Source organism: Aplidium turbinatum, chromosome 5, assembly GCF_918807975.1.
Source record: "Aplidium turbinatum chromosome 5, kaAplTurb1.1, whole genome shotgun sequence".
Classification (NCBI taxonomy): domain Eukaryota; kingdom Metazoa; phylum Chordata; class Ascidiacea; order Aplousobranchia; family Polyclinidae; genus Aplidium; species Aplidium turbinatum.
In genome coordinates this window covers 21,186,886-21,204,229 of record NC_137476.1, presented here as the reverse complement: position 1 = coordinate 21,204,229, position 17,344 = coordinate 21,186,886, and the positions used below count along the sequence as shown (strand labels likewise).

The 17,344-nt window shown below is 40.4% G+C and overlaps 1 protein-coding gene across 1 annotated transcript; it reads right to left on the bottom strand.

The window, feature by feature from the left end:
* Nucleotides 1-8,044: 8,044 nt before the first annotated feature.
* LOC145770836 (uncharacterized) lies at nucleotides 8,045-10,692 on the bottom strand. Its single transcript, XM_082582569.1, has 4 exons — nucleotides 9,933-10,692; nucleotides 9,500-9,623; nucleotides 9,226-9,373; nucleotides 8,045-8,921 (listed from the first exon to the last, which is right to left on the bottom strand). The coding sequence occupies exons 1-4, from the start codon at nucleotides 10,009-10,011 to the stop codon at nucleotides 8,607-8,609; spliced, it is 666 nt and encodes a 221-aa protein (XP_082438695.1). The 5' UTR covers nucleotides 10,012-10,692; the 3' UTR covers nucleotides 8,045-8,606.
* Between the last annotated feature and the right edge of the window lie 6,652 nt (nucleotides 10,693-17,344).

Genomic DNA, 17,344 nt, shown 5'->3' with positions numbered 1-17,344 from the left:
ATATCGTAATTTGGAGTGTGAGAACAATTACAAAAATGCAGTTTCACTTCCGGAAAAATTTGCTGCTAATTTTATCACGCCTTTGCAAGCACTACGGCAAAGAAGAGTCCCTGAAAGATAGGTGGAGGCTCGATGGCAGCTACTGCAGACACTCAACTGCATTATAAAATACTTTGCAATCAGTTCATGGACAAAGTTATCTCTGAACTGACCGAACGGTTTGAAAGTTGCCTGAATTCTGATTCGGAAAAGTAGGCCATAAAGAACTTGCACCAATTTTCAAGACCGGCTAAACCTAATTCCTAAAATGGTCAAAAATTATCCAGAGCTGAATAGACAATCGATGAGTTATCAAATTGAAATTGATTCATTTATAAAGGCAACAGGAGCAAAATCTCTGTACGATGCCAAAAGAGCTTAGGCCTACCAGGCATTGTCCGAGTTGGAAAAACCTCTCTAGCCTCAGTGATGGGCATTATCGGCGATAAATTTTTATCGCTTATCGTTATCGCTCAATTATTTTTTCAGTTATCGTTATCGCCAAAGGCAATATTTGATTATCGCCGATAATTAATCGCCGATAAATTTTATTTCGGATTAACACACGTGGAAAGACCATGAAAAGTAATATTTTGACTAGCCACCAAGTTAATGAAACTAAAATTAAAACCATTCTTCTTCAGTGCCTGAAGTGTGTGTGCACAGGTCATTGTCAGGGGAGAGGTCACCCCCCCTGCAGCGACGGCCCTGACAACACAATAATTTTTAGAGTTGCAAATTGCAATGCAATGAAATGCATGCAACAAGTCTCTTGTTGTTTTGCTGCAAGCGGCAATCGCGAGTGAATTTTACAATTAAAATGTAAGCGCACAGGCGGTACACATTCCTTTGAAGCGAAGCGAAAGAAATTGGCAAGTGGTTTGTGAAAGTGTCGCAATACGAGGCCGCTTTTACATCGGAAACATGGTCTTTCGCGCCACCTCACGATCAACTATTTTATTCTTGTGTTTTCTTTTTTCGTTGGAAGTATTAGTTTTTAGTGATTGTCGTAAAAAAATAAAATCTCTCTAGTCAAAACATGAAATTTATTGTTTTAAGCGCATTAAATCTTTAGATGAGTAGATTAACTAAAATTGCAAGAACTTGCCTTGAGACGTGCGGCTACGTCACAAACTCTGTTTAAAAGACAAAATTCACACACAATAGGCTAACAACACAAAGATCGGTTATTTATAGACTGTAAGATTGATTTTTCTAGCTTGGCGATTTAACTTTAATCCAAAAATAATAACCAAATGCGTAAGTGCCATTTAACTTAAAAAGTTAACCCATTTGTGCCGAAAGTAAAAGTACTTAAAAAAAATTTCGGAAAATTTAAATATTGCATAGCCGAATTATGACCTAAAAAACATAGGCCTATCACAATTATTTTTTTCCTAATTGTGTTTGTACTTTTTGAGAAAAAAGCCGTCCTATACATATAAGACGCAAGGCAAATCCGTTATCACATTTCACAAGTTTCTTGTGCGTAGCCTAATGCTTAAGCGTTATCTACGTTTTACTTATCGCTCAAAGTGATAAATGGGAAATGTCTTGTCATGTCATTATTGTCATCAAGCATTTTATTGAAATGAAAGTTCATAAAATATGAAGAAGAAAATTAGCAAAGTAACACAACAGGCGCATCGAATTGCGTGGTAAAATTATGCTAAATACAGTATAACCTTTCTCATTTACCTATGCGACATAGCCTACCTCAATGAAATATTTTTATTCCCAATAATACAGTGCCTATGCTATATTGTAATTCTTATCTTAACAACTCAGCGTTCTGCTATTGCTTTAATGATGGTGTTCACAAAGAAAACAAAAAAAATTATCTGAAATTATCAGTAAATTACGATAATTATGTTATTGTTCTTAAACAAACACGACTAATTTGACAAGCTTGATGGATTTCACAGTATGCACATTTTTACTCCCAATAACGCTTAAGATTACTGATAAATTTTCAAGCATTTTGCGTTTTTTGGAATTTTTTCAATTATTGCTGACTTTGCTGTAAACAGCCCTTTAAGCAGAAACCAAAATACAAAGTTTGGAATTTTTTATGGTATTTTCATTTGATTTAATTATTTTGCCTACTGCACGTAGGCTAAGCGGCAGTGTAACTCAATTGATAAAAGCATCCAACTGGTATCTGAAGGTATAATTGTAAGCACGGCGGTTATCTCAGTGGTTTGATTCTGGATCAAGAGGTTGAAGATTCGATACCTACTGCCGCTGTTGCGATTCTATTCATGCATAACTTACAAAAAGTTTTGTCCCTTTACAGTAGCCTATATTATGTTCAATTTTTCGTCATGTTGATGAAAACAGTTCGTGCTGCATGGGATGGGGCAGCGCTAATCAAGAAAAAAAAAATTATCGTTATCGGACATTATCGGCGATAATTTATCGTTTATCGTTATCGCTTAACTTTTTTTTGATTTATCGTTATCGCTTTAGGCATTTTTCGTTTATCGATTATCGCTTAACTGAAAAATGAGTTATCGCGCCCAACACTGTCTAGCCTTCTCAAATAATCCAACTGATTAAGATCCTCTTAATTTAGTCTGAGCGTAAAACGTATTGACCTGGAATAAATTGCGACCTTAATAAATTAGGTATCGTTGGAAAGCTTAACTCCTCTAGATTAAGATTTTCACTCTCCTCCAATCAGAAACCCTTGGCAAAAAAAGTTATGGCCGTTTTTAAAGCAGCACCTTGCGCCGCAACTGTATTTTTCCTTTTGCACAAGTTTTTAGGCTCATTTTTAACTTTTTTCCCTATGTGTATAAGAAAGAGACAACTCACATTTGATAAAATATTATTTATATTTAAATGACGTCACTCTGATGTCATCAAATTAAAATTGCTTACCTATTACTCTCAGCCCATTGATAATTACAGATCCAATACATTTGTTCTAAAAAATCGTTTTTAGACATAACGGAGCTTCATATAATGATTCAAGGGGGCATTTGACCCCAGGTCCGGTTTAATGACGAAACTAAACGCTACAAGTGGCTAGGCAGTGGTTCCCAACCTTTTTGTTGTCACGGACTCCTTTAGACAAATTATTAATTCTGCGGACCCCTGCCTAAATTTTGCCTGAAACTCAATTAACATACTATTGACTGTTGTAATAATTATGCTACTCAACTACTGTACTGTGTTATATTGCATTGCCGCTATGACTCCTGCGGCAAATATCAGGTTAAACAGTTGCTCATATAAGAAAATGAATGGATTGTTCAAGAAATGTCAGCAGTATTTGAATAGGTGACCCAAAGTGCCATGCCGAAACTTTTTCAACGTAAGCAAATTTAATGAGATGGTTGTTGTTGCCTTTCCTGAACTAAACGACTGAACTGAGGTTGAGTTTTTGACAATGCAACACGCATGTCATCTTCATTCTTCAACGTCCACTGTCCAGGCGATTTCGATGTTGTTTTTATTGTAACAAGAGCTGAGAATCCTGCCTCGCAACAATAATTGCTTGCTTTGCCAAGAATGGGTAGGTTTGCAGTTGTGAGCACCAAAATTCTTCCACAGTTTTTGAATGAAACTCAATGCGCAGGGCCGGATTTAGCCTAAGTGCTGCCCTAGGCAGATGAGAAAAGTGCCGCCCCCCAAAAATGTTTCAATGGTGATTTTCGATTTTTTGATACAACACAGGCGCTTGTTCTCATTTGTCCTCAATGCCGCCATTTTTATAAAACTTCATAAAACTAAAGTTCTTTGGTAAACTAGTCTTGCTTTTTGGCTTGTTTACATACTTTAAGCATCAAGGCAAGTACACAAAATAGCCTGCAACTTTTCCATCAACCTAACATTGACTAAAAACATTTTTTCTAGGCTCCTTTAAATTTACTAACAGTGAAACAAACCGAACAAAGATTAATAAAAGTTGCACAGACAAAGCCTAGTCCTCCATAGCTACTAAGCGAGACAGATAACTAAAAGAAGCGCTAAGCAGCACATATTGTTGAAAACCAATCAAGCGTGAAGTACTCTAGGGGCGATGACTTGCCATACATGACTTGCCGCATTGTTTATAAATGTGTGTGATGTGATAACATATTTATTAATTGCTATATATCTGTTCTGGATTATTATATTCACGTACAGTATTATCAATGTAATATATTCGTATATTTTGCCGCCCCCAATAATTTGCCGCCCTAGGCAGCTGCCTACTGGTAAATCCGGCCCTGTCAATGCGTAATAACTCTTTTGATCTCAAATCAATTAGGTCATCTTTACTGAGATCGTCATCGCCAATGTTGTTCAAGTCAAAAAGAAAAGGACTTCGAATCCATGTTTCAACTTCGTGCGGCAGGTGTTCTAAATTAAAATAACGTTGAAATGAGATTTGCAGGGTTTCAAGTGTGCGCAAAATTTTCTCTCATAGAGATCAAAAGAGTAGGCCTACATTCTCTTTGAGTTTCATCCATCAAGATAAGATCTTCTAACATTGGAAAGTTAGCGGAATTACCTGCTTCCAATCTGCGTTTCCAAACTGGCAACTTGGCTAAAAACGCTTTACAATTTTTCAGCTGCATGAATTAGGCTATAGCCTAATTGTCACACCTGGTCCTTGAATGCCACGATTAACATTGTTAATAGGACCGAAAATATCGGCTAAGTAGGCCATGCCGTATAGAAAACTTTTACTCTCGAACAATTTTGAGAGGGGACTTCCTTTTGCTTTCAAAAGAGTTGATATGAATAGGCCTACCTCATTTTTTCGCTGCTGCAGTCGTTTTTAAACTTCTCTAGATTACTAACGTACCTCAGAATGATACAAAAGTACTTCGTAATCTGACCCTACTTCTTGACAGAGCGCTCCAAAAGTACGGTGGTTTACAGCTCTGCTTTTGATGAAATTAACGACTTTCATGCAATTCGTCAGAATTTTTTTGAGACTTGCTGGTAAAGTTTTTGCTGCTAATTCGTACCTGTGCAAGAAGCAATGGGTAGCCTAACAACCACGCGAGGAGCTTCGTTTTTTACTAAAGCAGCCAATCCGGATTTGTTCCCGAGCATAGCTGGTGGTCCATATAGAACAAAGTTGTTTTTTTTCTAAAATTCATCAAGGTAATCACGGACCCCCAGGTTGGGAACCACTGGGCTAGAGTAGCCCATATAATGGGCATTATACAAAAAATGCGAAAATTTTTAAAACTTTACTTCAATAATTATGCCGTGGAGTGTTTTTGTTTTATTATCTTTATCCAGCATTGCGAGAAAGCGGACTTGAGCGCTATGCATCGGTGTACGCCTTCCGACGTACACCTGACTAGAGATGTAAATGCAAAAAAAACGAACCGTTTTTTTTTTTTAAAAAAAACGTGTTTTTTTTCAAAAAAAACTTGAGCCAAAAAAAACACTCGTTTTTTGGTTTTTTTTCATATTTTTCTGAAAAAGTTGCAATTTTTTTGCAATTTACAGCTTAGTTTCATTATAGTGCTCTTGAAAAACATTAAATTACTAAAAATAGTTTTATTGGTGTGCTGAAATTCCTAAGTGTTTGTGTTTGGCAGCATATGTTCTTGCATAGTCCTATGAGGACCTATGTTGTTTCGCTTTCTTCTTCATTCTCTGGCATGTTTGTGGCAGTAGACCTGACAAACATTGAATTAATGAAATTTGATACATGACATAATGTAGATGAGTTAATTTCTTTTTCCTTTTATGGAAGTTAGCCTATGATGTTAGTATACTGTGGTACTGGTTATTCTTGTACACACTCAATGGGTTGACGAAATTTTGACAAAACAAGGTGGCAGTATTCAGTACACACATTTACCTTGTTTGTGGACGTGGTAATTTACTAATGCAAGCTATTGCCAATAGCTTGTTTAAACATGTTTTGTAACTGATAGCTTGCCAACGATGTATATGCTTTATAAATGTTGAAACAGAAGTATTCTTTTCGTGTGTTGTAAGATCTTGGATTGGACACTTCGTCATTGATGCTTCTTGCAGATTATTTGGGACATATAATGCAAGAGACCTTATCACTGATATTTTTAGCTGTCAAAAGTTAGTGCATTTGTCAGAAAAGGTTTAGGTTAATGTTCCTTTCAAATGCCCACCACCCATGTTGACTATTGCTAGTAGCCTAACTACCATTCTACCAACCTTGAATGAAGAAATTTTTCCTTTAAAGTGGAGTTTTTCAGCACTGCTCAGTGTTCACATAGTGAATAAATGCTTTATAATGCTTTTCCTGACAAGAATAAAGTTTTACCCATATTCCCACAATGCAGGATAAAGATACAAAACAAACATCAAAGATGAAAACTTATTTTATTTGAGAACTAGGCCTACTGTTTTTTGAGATAAAAAGAAATTGACCTCTTGTCGTTACGCACCAATAAAACCATGATGCAAACTTTAATTTTTTTTTATTGGGCAGAGGAAAGATTGACGAAAAGTTAGGCAAAAACAAAAAAGTGATAAAGTCTCAAAGTTCTGCAAACTAGTTCAAATTGGATGGATTAAGTGCAACCAATAACCATACTTCTTTTAAACATGTCTATGACAGCACAATGGTGTGATTAAGGGAAAACAAACATGACTATGACGTCACAAAGGATTATTGAATCTCTTCAGGGAAAATAAACAAACATCAAAACGTTTCCATCTTTCACTACATTTAAATGTGATTTGGGCTAAAAGTTGGGACTTTAGCACTACACTGCTTTTGCCAAACTTGTCATCAATCTTTCTTCTACCCAATTATTTTTTTTTTTAATTTACGCACCATGGTTTTATTGGTGCGTAACGACAAGAGGTTAATTTCTTTTTAGCTCAAAAAGTAGTAGCCAAAACTTGTTTTAATATTCATAAACAGATAGCCCACCCCATAAAACATGGGGGTAGAGCTAAAACTTATGTAAATATGTTGAGCGGTTCTTGAGATATGGCCGTTTTTCTATTGCTCCTTATCTATAAAGCCACTTAGTGGCTAAGGTTATTTCACTTATAACTCGAGAACCGCTTGTGTGATTTTCATCACGTTTGCACCAAATGCACATCAACTGGAACAATCTCTTGACGTTGTATTGGTAATGGTGTGCTGGTGAAAAGTGCCTTTGTGAAGTAGAGAAACAGGACCCTGACCACCTGGTCCTAACGTAACATGCCCATTAACCAAAATCCCAGGTGGCTTCGAAACTGTACACGAGTGTGGTACTGCATTTAACAACTGGCTGAACCAAATTACAGACAATACTTGAGATGTGCCAACCATAGGACACTGTGTTACTATTTGAGACGATGAGAAACCTTTATGGCTTGTGTGTTGAGACTTGAGAGACATATTGTCTCATTTGAAAGATGTTATACGAGTTATGAGACTATTTTTTTGTTGAAAGAGACGCTATTGCAATGAGTTTACCCTAATTGCTGCATATTGTGACATTTAATGTCAAAATAGGTAAAAAAAACAAAAAAAACGAATAAAAAACAAAAAAAACGATAAAAAACAAAAAAAACGAGCTCGTTTTTTTTAAAAACAAAAAAAACCGTTTTTTTACATCTCTACACCTGACCCACGCTGCAGCCGACTGCAAGGTTTGTTTCCGGTTGTCTACTCTACTTATGACTTAAATTTGGTACTACCCATTACTCGAAATCGATCACTGGGTAATTATCGTAAAGTTTCTTGCCCAGAAAAACAACAGCAAGTGCGGGTGGCTGGAGTCGAACATGCAGGCTCTCGACTGCGAGCCCAACGCGCTAACCACTCGGCCACTGCTGCCAGTGCTCAAGGCGTGTAACTAACTATTGTTCTTGTCGACGGTGAAAATTCGACTCACACTGCTAGTGGACTGGATATGCCATGTCTGAGGAGTACAGCTCAACTATCCAGTGGAATCTTTCGGGTAGCCCAAATTTGGGCAATAGGCTACACAAATAATAATATTTATTGCATCAGACAAAGCTGTCAATATACAAAACAAAGAAATAATGCACAAACTGCAAATGCACAAATAACGAACAACAACAACGAAATAATACACAAACTGCAAATGCACAAAATCTCACTAAATAGGCTATCTAATGTTACAAGTTTACAGACAATGGTACGGTAGTGTTGCAAGTTAGAAGAACTGAAAGTATTCAGAACGATAAAAACAATCAGATGACATGGCAGCCATCAAAACTAGATATCAGCATACATAGAATTATTATAATGAAGACGATAATTTGATATACGATGGCAATCGGACCTCATCAGGGAGGCAACAATAGAGTTAGACGATACTTCGCATCTTCCAACAAAAGAAAAAACATATTTTCGAAGTAATGCATCAAATGTTATGATGTTGCACAAGACTTGATGTTCACGTACGCTATAGTGTTGACAAATTGTGTATAATTCTAAATGCATTATTGAAGGCAACACGCAGGCGATTAATGTTACGTTGATGATAATTTTCCCACAGATGACATGCAAACATTGGAGTACAATATGAACGGAATAGAACATTTTTAATATCACTGGAGCACTAGTAAAGTTTTGATTTTAATTTGTTGGCAGAACAGATCATTTATTGAAACATGATCAAAATGTCGCAATCCTCAGGGCAGTCTTCTTGTACATAACTGAGATTGCAACAAGTTTCCCCACGACACTCTCCACATGCTGTTACGCACTTTAAGCCATGTTTTCTGCAGCTGCAAGACATTGTACCACATTGATTTTTTGTTCCTTCTTTGCATTTGCATCGTACAACGTTCAATAGCCATTCTGGTGCCGGATCTAAATTGGCCTTTATTGGCATAACTGCACCTGCTGCGTCAGCTTTCCATCCCCATTGTGCGAGATTTAAGATTTCAGTGTCAAGATGCTTCCACTGACATACCTGAAGCAACAGTTTTATATCAACTTAGATAAATCAAGTCTTGCTGCCATAAAATTTTTGATTTGTAGTACACCACATGTTTATGCTAGTCATATTATAACGCAAGTTGTTTTGCTATAACTTGCATCTTTTCCTTACAGCAGTTTAATAGCGCAATTTGCTGTAATATTTTGAAGTTACCGACAATAAACAATTCTTGAAAAATATCTTCAAGTGGTATAATCTATAGAGCAAAGACGCTTTTATACTAAATGATTACCGGTATTGTGTTACAATACCATTAGGCTACGCACTATTATTTCACCTGCAAATGTACTCTGAAGGAATGAAAACGAATTGCAGCTTCAGTGAGTGGCAATCTTTCAGGATGAACAGTGGAAGCTGTTGCAACCATCTGCATGTACTTGACGTACCGTAGTTGGCCAAGTGAATCGGCAGGTTTTGCACTAAAGCTTGATGGATCAACAAAATATAGCATTACTATCGGTGAATCTCATTCAGACTGGTAGGCTACTCAGCAACATTTTCATTTCTTCTTATTTAATTAACTGTGCACCAATACAGTCCCAGTAACTAACCTTTTCAATAACAAATCTCTTCCAGCATCAGCTATTTGCTCAGGTGTAGAATCTAATCTCCCAAATACATCAGCAGATTGTTGAAATTCTTCCTTCTTCAGGTAATTGAACATCTTTAGCTTTCCTAAGCAACAAGACAGATGACATAATTAATCATTGTCACCAAATAATGTGTGCATACACTCCATACACTGGCATTCCAAATAAAAGTATTACAATATTAGAATAATATTGAGTGGATTTGGTAATGACTGCCATCTGAATTCTTGCATATCTTTTAAAAGCTGATCAGAAAATGGTAAAAATGTACTTTCAGACAAGCATGGTAAGCAGTTCAGGAATATATAAAACACTGTAACAAACACTATATATAAAACACTGAAAGCAAGATTAAAATGTACTGCTACCAAAGCTGATTAATTTATACTGGTACCTTGTTGATATATTGCAGAAGTTGTATCACATCCACTCCAAGCATAAGCAAACAGCAAGTAATTTTTGACACACCTCATGCACCTTACAACTACTTTCGCTCTCTTCTTTTTCTTTTAGATATTGATAAAGATGACTGTCACCAATGTTTTGTGCATAGCTGATTAATGTCTTCAGTCCACCTCGTTTCACTTCTTGTAGCTTCGATAAATTATGAGATTGGCATTTGATGCATAAACTTTCATTAGCCTATAAAAAGCTTGATTCTGATTTTCCATTATTCAATTATCTCCATAACATCTGAAAACTAGTCTATCAATTCTAACTGTTTAATAAACTAAGCTATACAACTTAGAAATCATTACCGGTATTTCATAAAAATCTTTAAAGCTGTAAAGAGAGAAAACTAACATCAGACCTGGGAAAAAAATGGCCACACAGAACATTTGCTCTTTCAAAATTAATCTATATCTGAATATGTTATAGCCTTTACAGGTGGTCTCAGAATTAACAAGAACCATAGCTCCTACTGGTAGGCTGGCCTCCTTATTTAACTGATAGTGTGTGCAATTATCAGAAAACGTATTGTTGCATGGATACCATTATAAGCTACCAGGTCTCAATAAACACCCTTCCTTTGTCAGTTTGTGCACCAGTGCACTGGTAACAGTGGTCTACTACTACTACCATACTGCATTCATTGGTACAAATACTTCACACCTGCATGCAATGCCATTTAAAATCCAAGATGTTAAATGAAAGACAACTCAACTAAATGAACAACAGAAAATTCAAAAATTTAACATATGCTAGAGATGATAAGACAATTAAGACATTCTGCATGTAAAGTACATTTAGACCTGTTTCCTTTAACTTTCATCATAGCCCAGCATACCGTACTGTACACTGTTATAGGCCTAGTGCACCTGTGTATCGCCTGCTGCCCGGTACCGTATCTAACGTTTTGACTTCTGTTGCAAACCAAATTAAATGAATAACCTGACATAACTTACTGTACCGATAGTGGTGTTCTTGCAAACAGTTCCCAAAACAAATTAAACTACGGTAGACTTGCCTGGTACGGTACTCAGTTCTGTGATATTTAGGCTAGTATTATACTGCAGCCAGTGCAGAGCGGTAGATCAAGTATCTTTGCTGTCCCAAACCTACTCACTACTGCCTAGTTACTTACAAGCCTCATGGCTATTTTTTTTTCTTTTTGCGCAACGCTCAGAGTTCAAGATGGATGCCACTACATGGCTAATAAGCTGGTCACTGGTCAGTGGTCACCGCCCACCCGAGCAACTTCGACTGCCAGAATTTTACACGCCTTGCTGTTTCTGCTGAAAACATAGCTAGATTAGCTGCGCCACTAGCGGCGCAAGGTGTTTAGAGAAAACGCTTAGAGAAAATAATCAATCAATCAATCATTTTATTTTTCGTCATTAACGCGTCCGGGACGAAAAAGATACTAACTACAAAAATCGATATAAACCTGCTTAAAAAGCGGCCACAACTTTTTTTGTCAAGGGTCCCTGGTTGGAGAAGAGTGATAATCCTAAACTGGAGGAATTAAGCTTTCCAACGATACCAAATTTGTTAAGGTCGCAATTTATTCCAGGTGGCCCTATATTTTCGCATTTTACGCTCAGACTAATTTGCCCGGTAAGCTCTGCTGCTTGTGAGAGGTCATTTTCCAATCTTCGTAGATTGAAAACCTGGCTGAGAAATACTTTGGGACAGGAAAGGTTGAATGCTAGCATATTTTGCAACATTCACCAAAATATTCTTAATGACATCAGCATAAATGACAGTGCTAATGAGTTTTCAATGCGCACTACCGTAACACGCAATAGGCTATGTTCGGTTGTAACAAGTTCTTGTGATGTGTTTAGAAGTTAGTATCTTTGTCATCAATTTGAAGATGTTCTTCTGTAGCTACGATTGTTTTCAGTCTCCTGACTAGTGAGTCTAGTGACTTTTGTCCTAGAGTGCACTGAGTGTAGTGATTCTAGTGAAGGAGAGGGCAAGAAGAAAAGTATAACTTTTGTTTTTTTTGGAAAAACTAAGTAGGGCCTATTCATTGGAAGGTCATAGGTTCGAATCCCGCTGGAGGTACCAATTTTTCTTAGCTTGTTTCTTAATCTTGCAGCAGTCATTTACAAGAGCACTGGTAGAGCTTTTATTTTCATGATTCCTTGTCTGTAGGCCTATATTATGCTGTTTAGCAGCTAATTTACCGAGGTCCGGTGATTGTTTAATAAACTTAATAGCAGTACCACTAAAATAGTGTATAAAAGTACCAATGTATCTCCCCCAATGTCCAAAATCGTCTAAAATTTGATAAAATTTTGGTTTATTCCCCCCAATCCTCAACTAACTTCGGCACCACTGAACACAATTAAGGTAAATGGTTGTTCTTTGCGGTCGGGCAGGCCATTCTGGGGAGGGACCCAGTAACAATGAGGCTAAGTCAGTTCGAGAGGCCCGGCATCTTAGACGGGATATTTTGACTCAAATTGGGGAACTTTCTGTAGCCCTAGGTTCTTTGAGTGATAAGCAGGAAATGTTAATTTTTAGATCTAAGTTCTCTACTTTGGAAGAGGATTTACGGCATTTCCATGCTCTTTTGACTAAAATTTTTAACTCTGCAATCTTGGCAGAACTTCGTGATAGGGTAGATCTCGAATTTAACTCGTTAAAAAATAACTTCGAAGAAAAAGTAAGAGAGTTCTCAGATATGTTGGACGCTGACATACATCCTGAGGATAGCGCTTCAAATGTAAGCACTAGGATGTCTGAGAGCTCGTCACAGATAGTTGCACAAATTAACCTACAGCTCAGAAGAGAGGAGCTCCAGATTCAAGCTGAGGCCGAAGCAAGAGCAGCTGAGGCCATCGCGAGAGCTGAGGCCATAAGAGTTGAGGCCGCACGAGCAGAGGCTGCCGCGAGAGCTGAGGCCGAAGCGAGAATCTTCTCGGTTCAATCTCGGTTAAATTTAGATAACCTTTTCCAGACACCTGTTCAATCCGTAAGTGGTCCAGTCCAATCCACACGGTTTCCAGCTGTTTCAGGAGGTCTCGGGGCCGCGGCTAAGGGTCTTCCGAAGGCTGTAGAGCCAAGGCCTGCGAATTACAACAGAACTCCTCCCCCAGAGCGTACAGGTCACGGGGCCGCCATTAGCAGTAATGCTTTGCCCTCTTCACAGTTTTCTGCGCCGCTAGGGTTTAATCGCCCAGCTACACGTAATTTGGGTGGTTGTGAGAGGCGTGTCGCGTCTACTGATTTTAACGTTTGTGAGAATCTTGATCGTGCTGTGCACGTGACTGAGCCCCCTCAGCCCCTTAAGGGATATAGCTTGTCTTCTCCCGCTAAATCGAGTTCTCAACAGCAGGATTGCTTTTTTGAATACCAAAATAGTAGGACGTTTTTCGATAAGGCGGCCTTGATTGGTTACGATGGTAATAATATGCCATTTATCTTCTTTAAAAATCGTGTTACGGCCTTAATGGCAGCTTCTCCCTTTAAAGGAACTCGTTTGACTTTGTTACAAGCAGCTTGTGTTAGGACAGCTGCTCAAACGATTGCTAATTTGGTTTCGGACACTCCTGGCTTGTCAGAGGAAGACAGGATAGAAATGTCGTTAGATCGCTTGTCTCAACGTTTTGGAGTTCGTGGAGGTCTTTTCGCCGAACCGGAAATTAGAAAGTATCGCTATGGTAGCAAATTGACTTCGATCTTTTCCAGTGATTTGAAAGAGTTTAAAGATGAATTGTCGCAGTGTCTGCTTTACGCGCAAGCTTATGGTCAGCGCGACAAATTAGAAGGACGTTTTGTTTTGGATTTGGCTAAGCGACTCCCGTTTGACGCTAAGCAGCGTTATCTTGACTTTTTAGGTGATCAGTATGGTGGCACTGATGAGCCTACTTTTCAGAGTTTGTTCGATTTTGTAGTACGGGAGGAAACGCGCAAGTCGACTGATTTTAGCATTATGCTAATGGGCGATTCTGGTGAGTCGCAGCAATTTAAAAAGTTTGGCAAAGGAAAATTGCCTTCTTGTCCGGTTAGGCAGACGTCGGTAAAACCCCATGATAATGTGATTTCAAGGAGTTCACAGTACTCGACTGCTGTTGGCGCACCGCGCGGTGGTGTGGCCAGACGTAGTGACATACCGGCATGTTTTTATTGTTCGTCACGTGGTCAAGTTGAATATCATTTTTTGTCTAATTGTAAAGAATTTTTGCGCTTGACACCTAAAGATCGGAGAGATGCCATTGTGAAAGCTGGCAAATGCTTGAATTGTTTGCGCCAGCATATGGTTAGGGATTGCGTTCATGCAAATAACTGTCGTAAGTGTGGGCCTAACAACGATAGGAAACACTATTTTCTTCTGCATGATTTTTATGTGACGTCACATGATTCTCTGGATTCGATCTGCAAAGGTGATGCTGGTGCCAGAGTTCCTGTGCGTAATGTTAAGATTGGAAATGTTAAAGCAGCTTTTAACCGCGTTACTGCTGCTCGTGTTTTGAATCCAATGACTGGCAAATCGAAGTTGGTGTATTGTCAGCATGATCCTGGTTCGCAGTTGACGTTGGTTTCGAGTGATTTGGTGTGCGAACTTGGTCTTAAACCGTATGATAAAGCGTCGTTTAAAATGGATACCCTGGCTGGTCAGAAACCTACTTGTGCCAACCTTGTTAAACTCAACATCCAGTCGTTAGAGACAGATGAACTGTTTTGTGATATAACTTCGGTGGTTAACCCAGCTTGGGCTGACGATGTTAAAACTTTACCGCATAAACAAGATTTAAGTGGTTTCCGTCATTTTCATGACGTGAATATGTTTCATTTGAATGATTGTAGTACTGTAGATGTACTGATTGGCAACGACAACGCTTATTTGATGTGGGCAAAAGAAGAACGTGTTGGTGAAAATCGTAGTGAACCGCATGCTTTACTCACTCCTCTCGGTTGGTTGGCTTGTGGTGGTAAGTCACCCTTAGTTGAAAGCGTTGCAAATGTGTGCAGAGTGCAGACGTCTTCAGAGTCGGATGTCATCTCTGGCTTTCAGCGTAAAATTGAGTGTCGTGATATGGAAATAGCAGACCTGAACAAAGTCATTCAGGATTTGACCTTGCAAAATGAAACCTGTGAATTGTCTCGCAATGACATTTTGGCTAGAGAACTTGTTTCTTCTTCGTCGTATGAGCTGTTCTTCTGGACTATATGTTTGGGCATGATGTCATCAGCCACTCGACAGTCTCGTCATTCAGGGCCTTCAGTCCAGGAGCTCCATGTGGTGGTTGATGGATTGGGCAGTCATGGACGACATGATCTACTGTCTGGTCTGTGGCGCCACACTCGCATCCCGGTGAGGGAGCCAGGCCCCATTTGCACATGTCTGAACGAAAGCGACCGACGCCGGTTCGTAGGCGGTTAAGCCGGACCCACGCAAGTCTTGCGAGGGACATTCCCGGAGGATGGGGATCGACGTCGGGTAGGAAATCACGGAGTCGGGAAGTGTTGTTTTGCCACTCCATGTTCCATGTGTAGTTCGTCCAGTGTGCCGCACTTATTCCAAGATCTTCAACGTTGTTCAGAAGCTGTCGTGCGGCGGGCACAAATGGGCGTCTTGATTTCAGTCGCTGCTGTCCTCCAGGTAGGCGCTGGAATGTACTGTGGAGGAGGTGGTCGGGGTTCAGTGCGCGACGAGCAAGGGAAATCATGGCTCCTTTACGGCGAAGCTCAGCAGGTTGGATGCCTGCAAGGATGGGAAGGCAATCCGTTGGAGTGGGACGCAGGCATCCAGTCACAGTGCGTAGTGCGTCATTGATGGCGGTGTCAATGTGGCGGGTGTGAGAGCTGCGGCACCACACTGGTGCGCAGTACTCAGCGGTAGAATGGACAAGGGCCAAGGTAGCTGTGCGAAGGGTTTTCGCATCAGCTCCCCAGCCGGAACCCGCCAGCCGCCTCAAAAGTGCAACGCGCGCAGATAGTTTTTTGCGCAGTGACTCTAGGTGTCGTCGGTACGTGAGTGACCTGTCCAGGGTTACGCCGAGGTAGGTGGGTTCGGCGCAGTAGGGTAGGTGTTCGTCATCGGTGGTAATGTTGATCTCACGTTTTGCTTCCTTGTTGTTTAGGTGGAAGGCCGCCGACACTGTCTTTGCCTTGCTGAGCTGTAGCTTCCATTTCTGGAGATATGTTGATATAGTTGACATGTCCTGGCTTAGGTTCCTCTCCATTGACTGCCAATCTCCGGCTGGATGCAGGAGAGCCAGATCGTCTGCATAAGCATACTTCCTGGAGATGGTGTCAGGCAGGTCATAGATGTAAGTGTTAAAGAGGAGGGGAGCCAGGACAGAGCCCTGTGGGACGCCGTTCCTGAGTCGACGTAGTCTACTTCGTCGGCCGCTACCGGTGGAAAGGGTAAAGCTGCGGTTTTGCACAAGTTCCATAATCATATGGACCATGTGCCTGTCAGGAAGGAGACGGAGTAGTTTGCAGGTAAGGCCGCTGTGCCATACAGTGTCGTAGGCAGCCGTGAGATCGACAAACACGGCGCCAGCCTTCTTTTTTGCCGAGAAGCTGTCCTCGATGTCTTGGGTCATCAGAGTGACCTGGTCTACAGTTGATCTTCCGTGGCGAAAGCCGGCTTGTTCCCGAGGGAGCTGAGGGTCTATTATCGGTTCGACACGGGCGTAGATAAGTCTTTCGAGTATCTTGAAGGGGATACAGAGCAGAAAGATGGGGCGATAGCTCTTCGGATCCCCTGGGGGCTTCTTCGGCTTTGGGACTGCAACCACTAGGGCTCTTCTCCAGATTCTTGGGATGCGCAGGTGACGCAAGCAGCAGGAAAGGAATTCTTTTAACCAGGACCTCATAGAGGGGGCAGTTTGGAGTATTAGTTCCGGGCATAGGTGGTCAAGGCCCGGGGATTTGCCTGGCTTTAGGTGCTGGAGGGCGGAGGCAAATTCTTCTGGGGTAAACTCACCAGAGATGTTGCCCTCGACAGGTGTTGGGACCTTCCAGAGGTTCGTCATTTCCTTGAGGACGGACTTGTCTGATTCACGGTCTCTCGTTCTGTGCACTCCATTTTTCACAAGTTGTGAGGCGATGGCATTTGCTGAAATGGGGCATTGGCGACGAGAGGCACGTGATCTGCCAGTGAGGTTGTTGAGTGTACTCCAAGCTGTGCGGCTGGAGTGCGTGAAGTCGATTGAGTCTATGGCTTCTGTCCAGCGCTTCTTCCTCTTTGAATCCAATCTTGCCAGCAGGGCTGTTGCTGAGTTGGTGGTGGCGGTACCCTGGGGGGAACGGAGGAAGTCGCGGTAAAGCCTGTCGCACTCCACATCCCAGCAAGGTATGTAGTTTTTCCGTCGACCTCGCGGGATGGAGTCTTTTGCCGCAGAT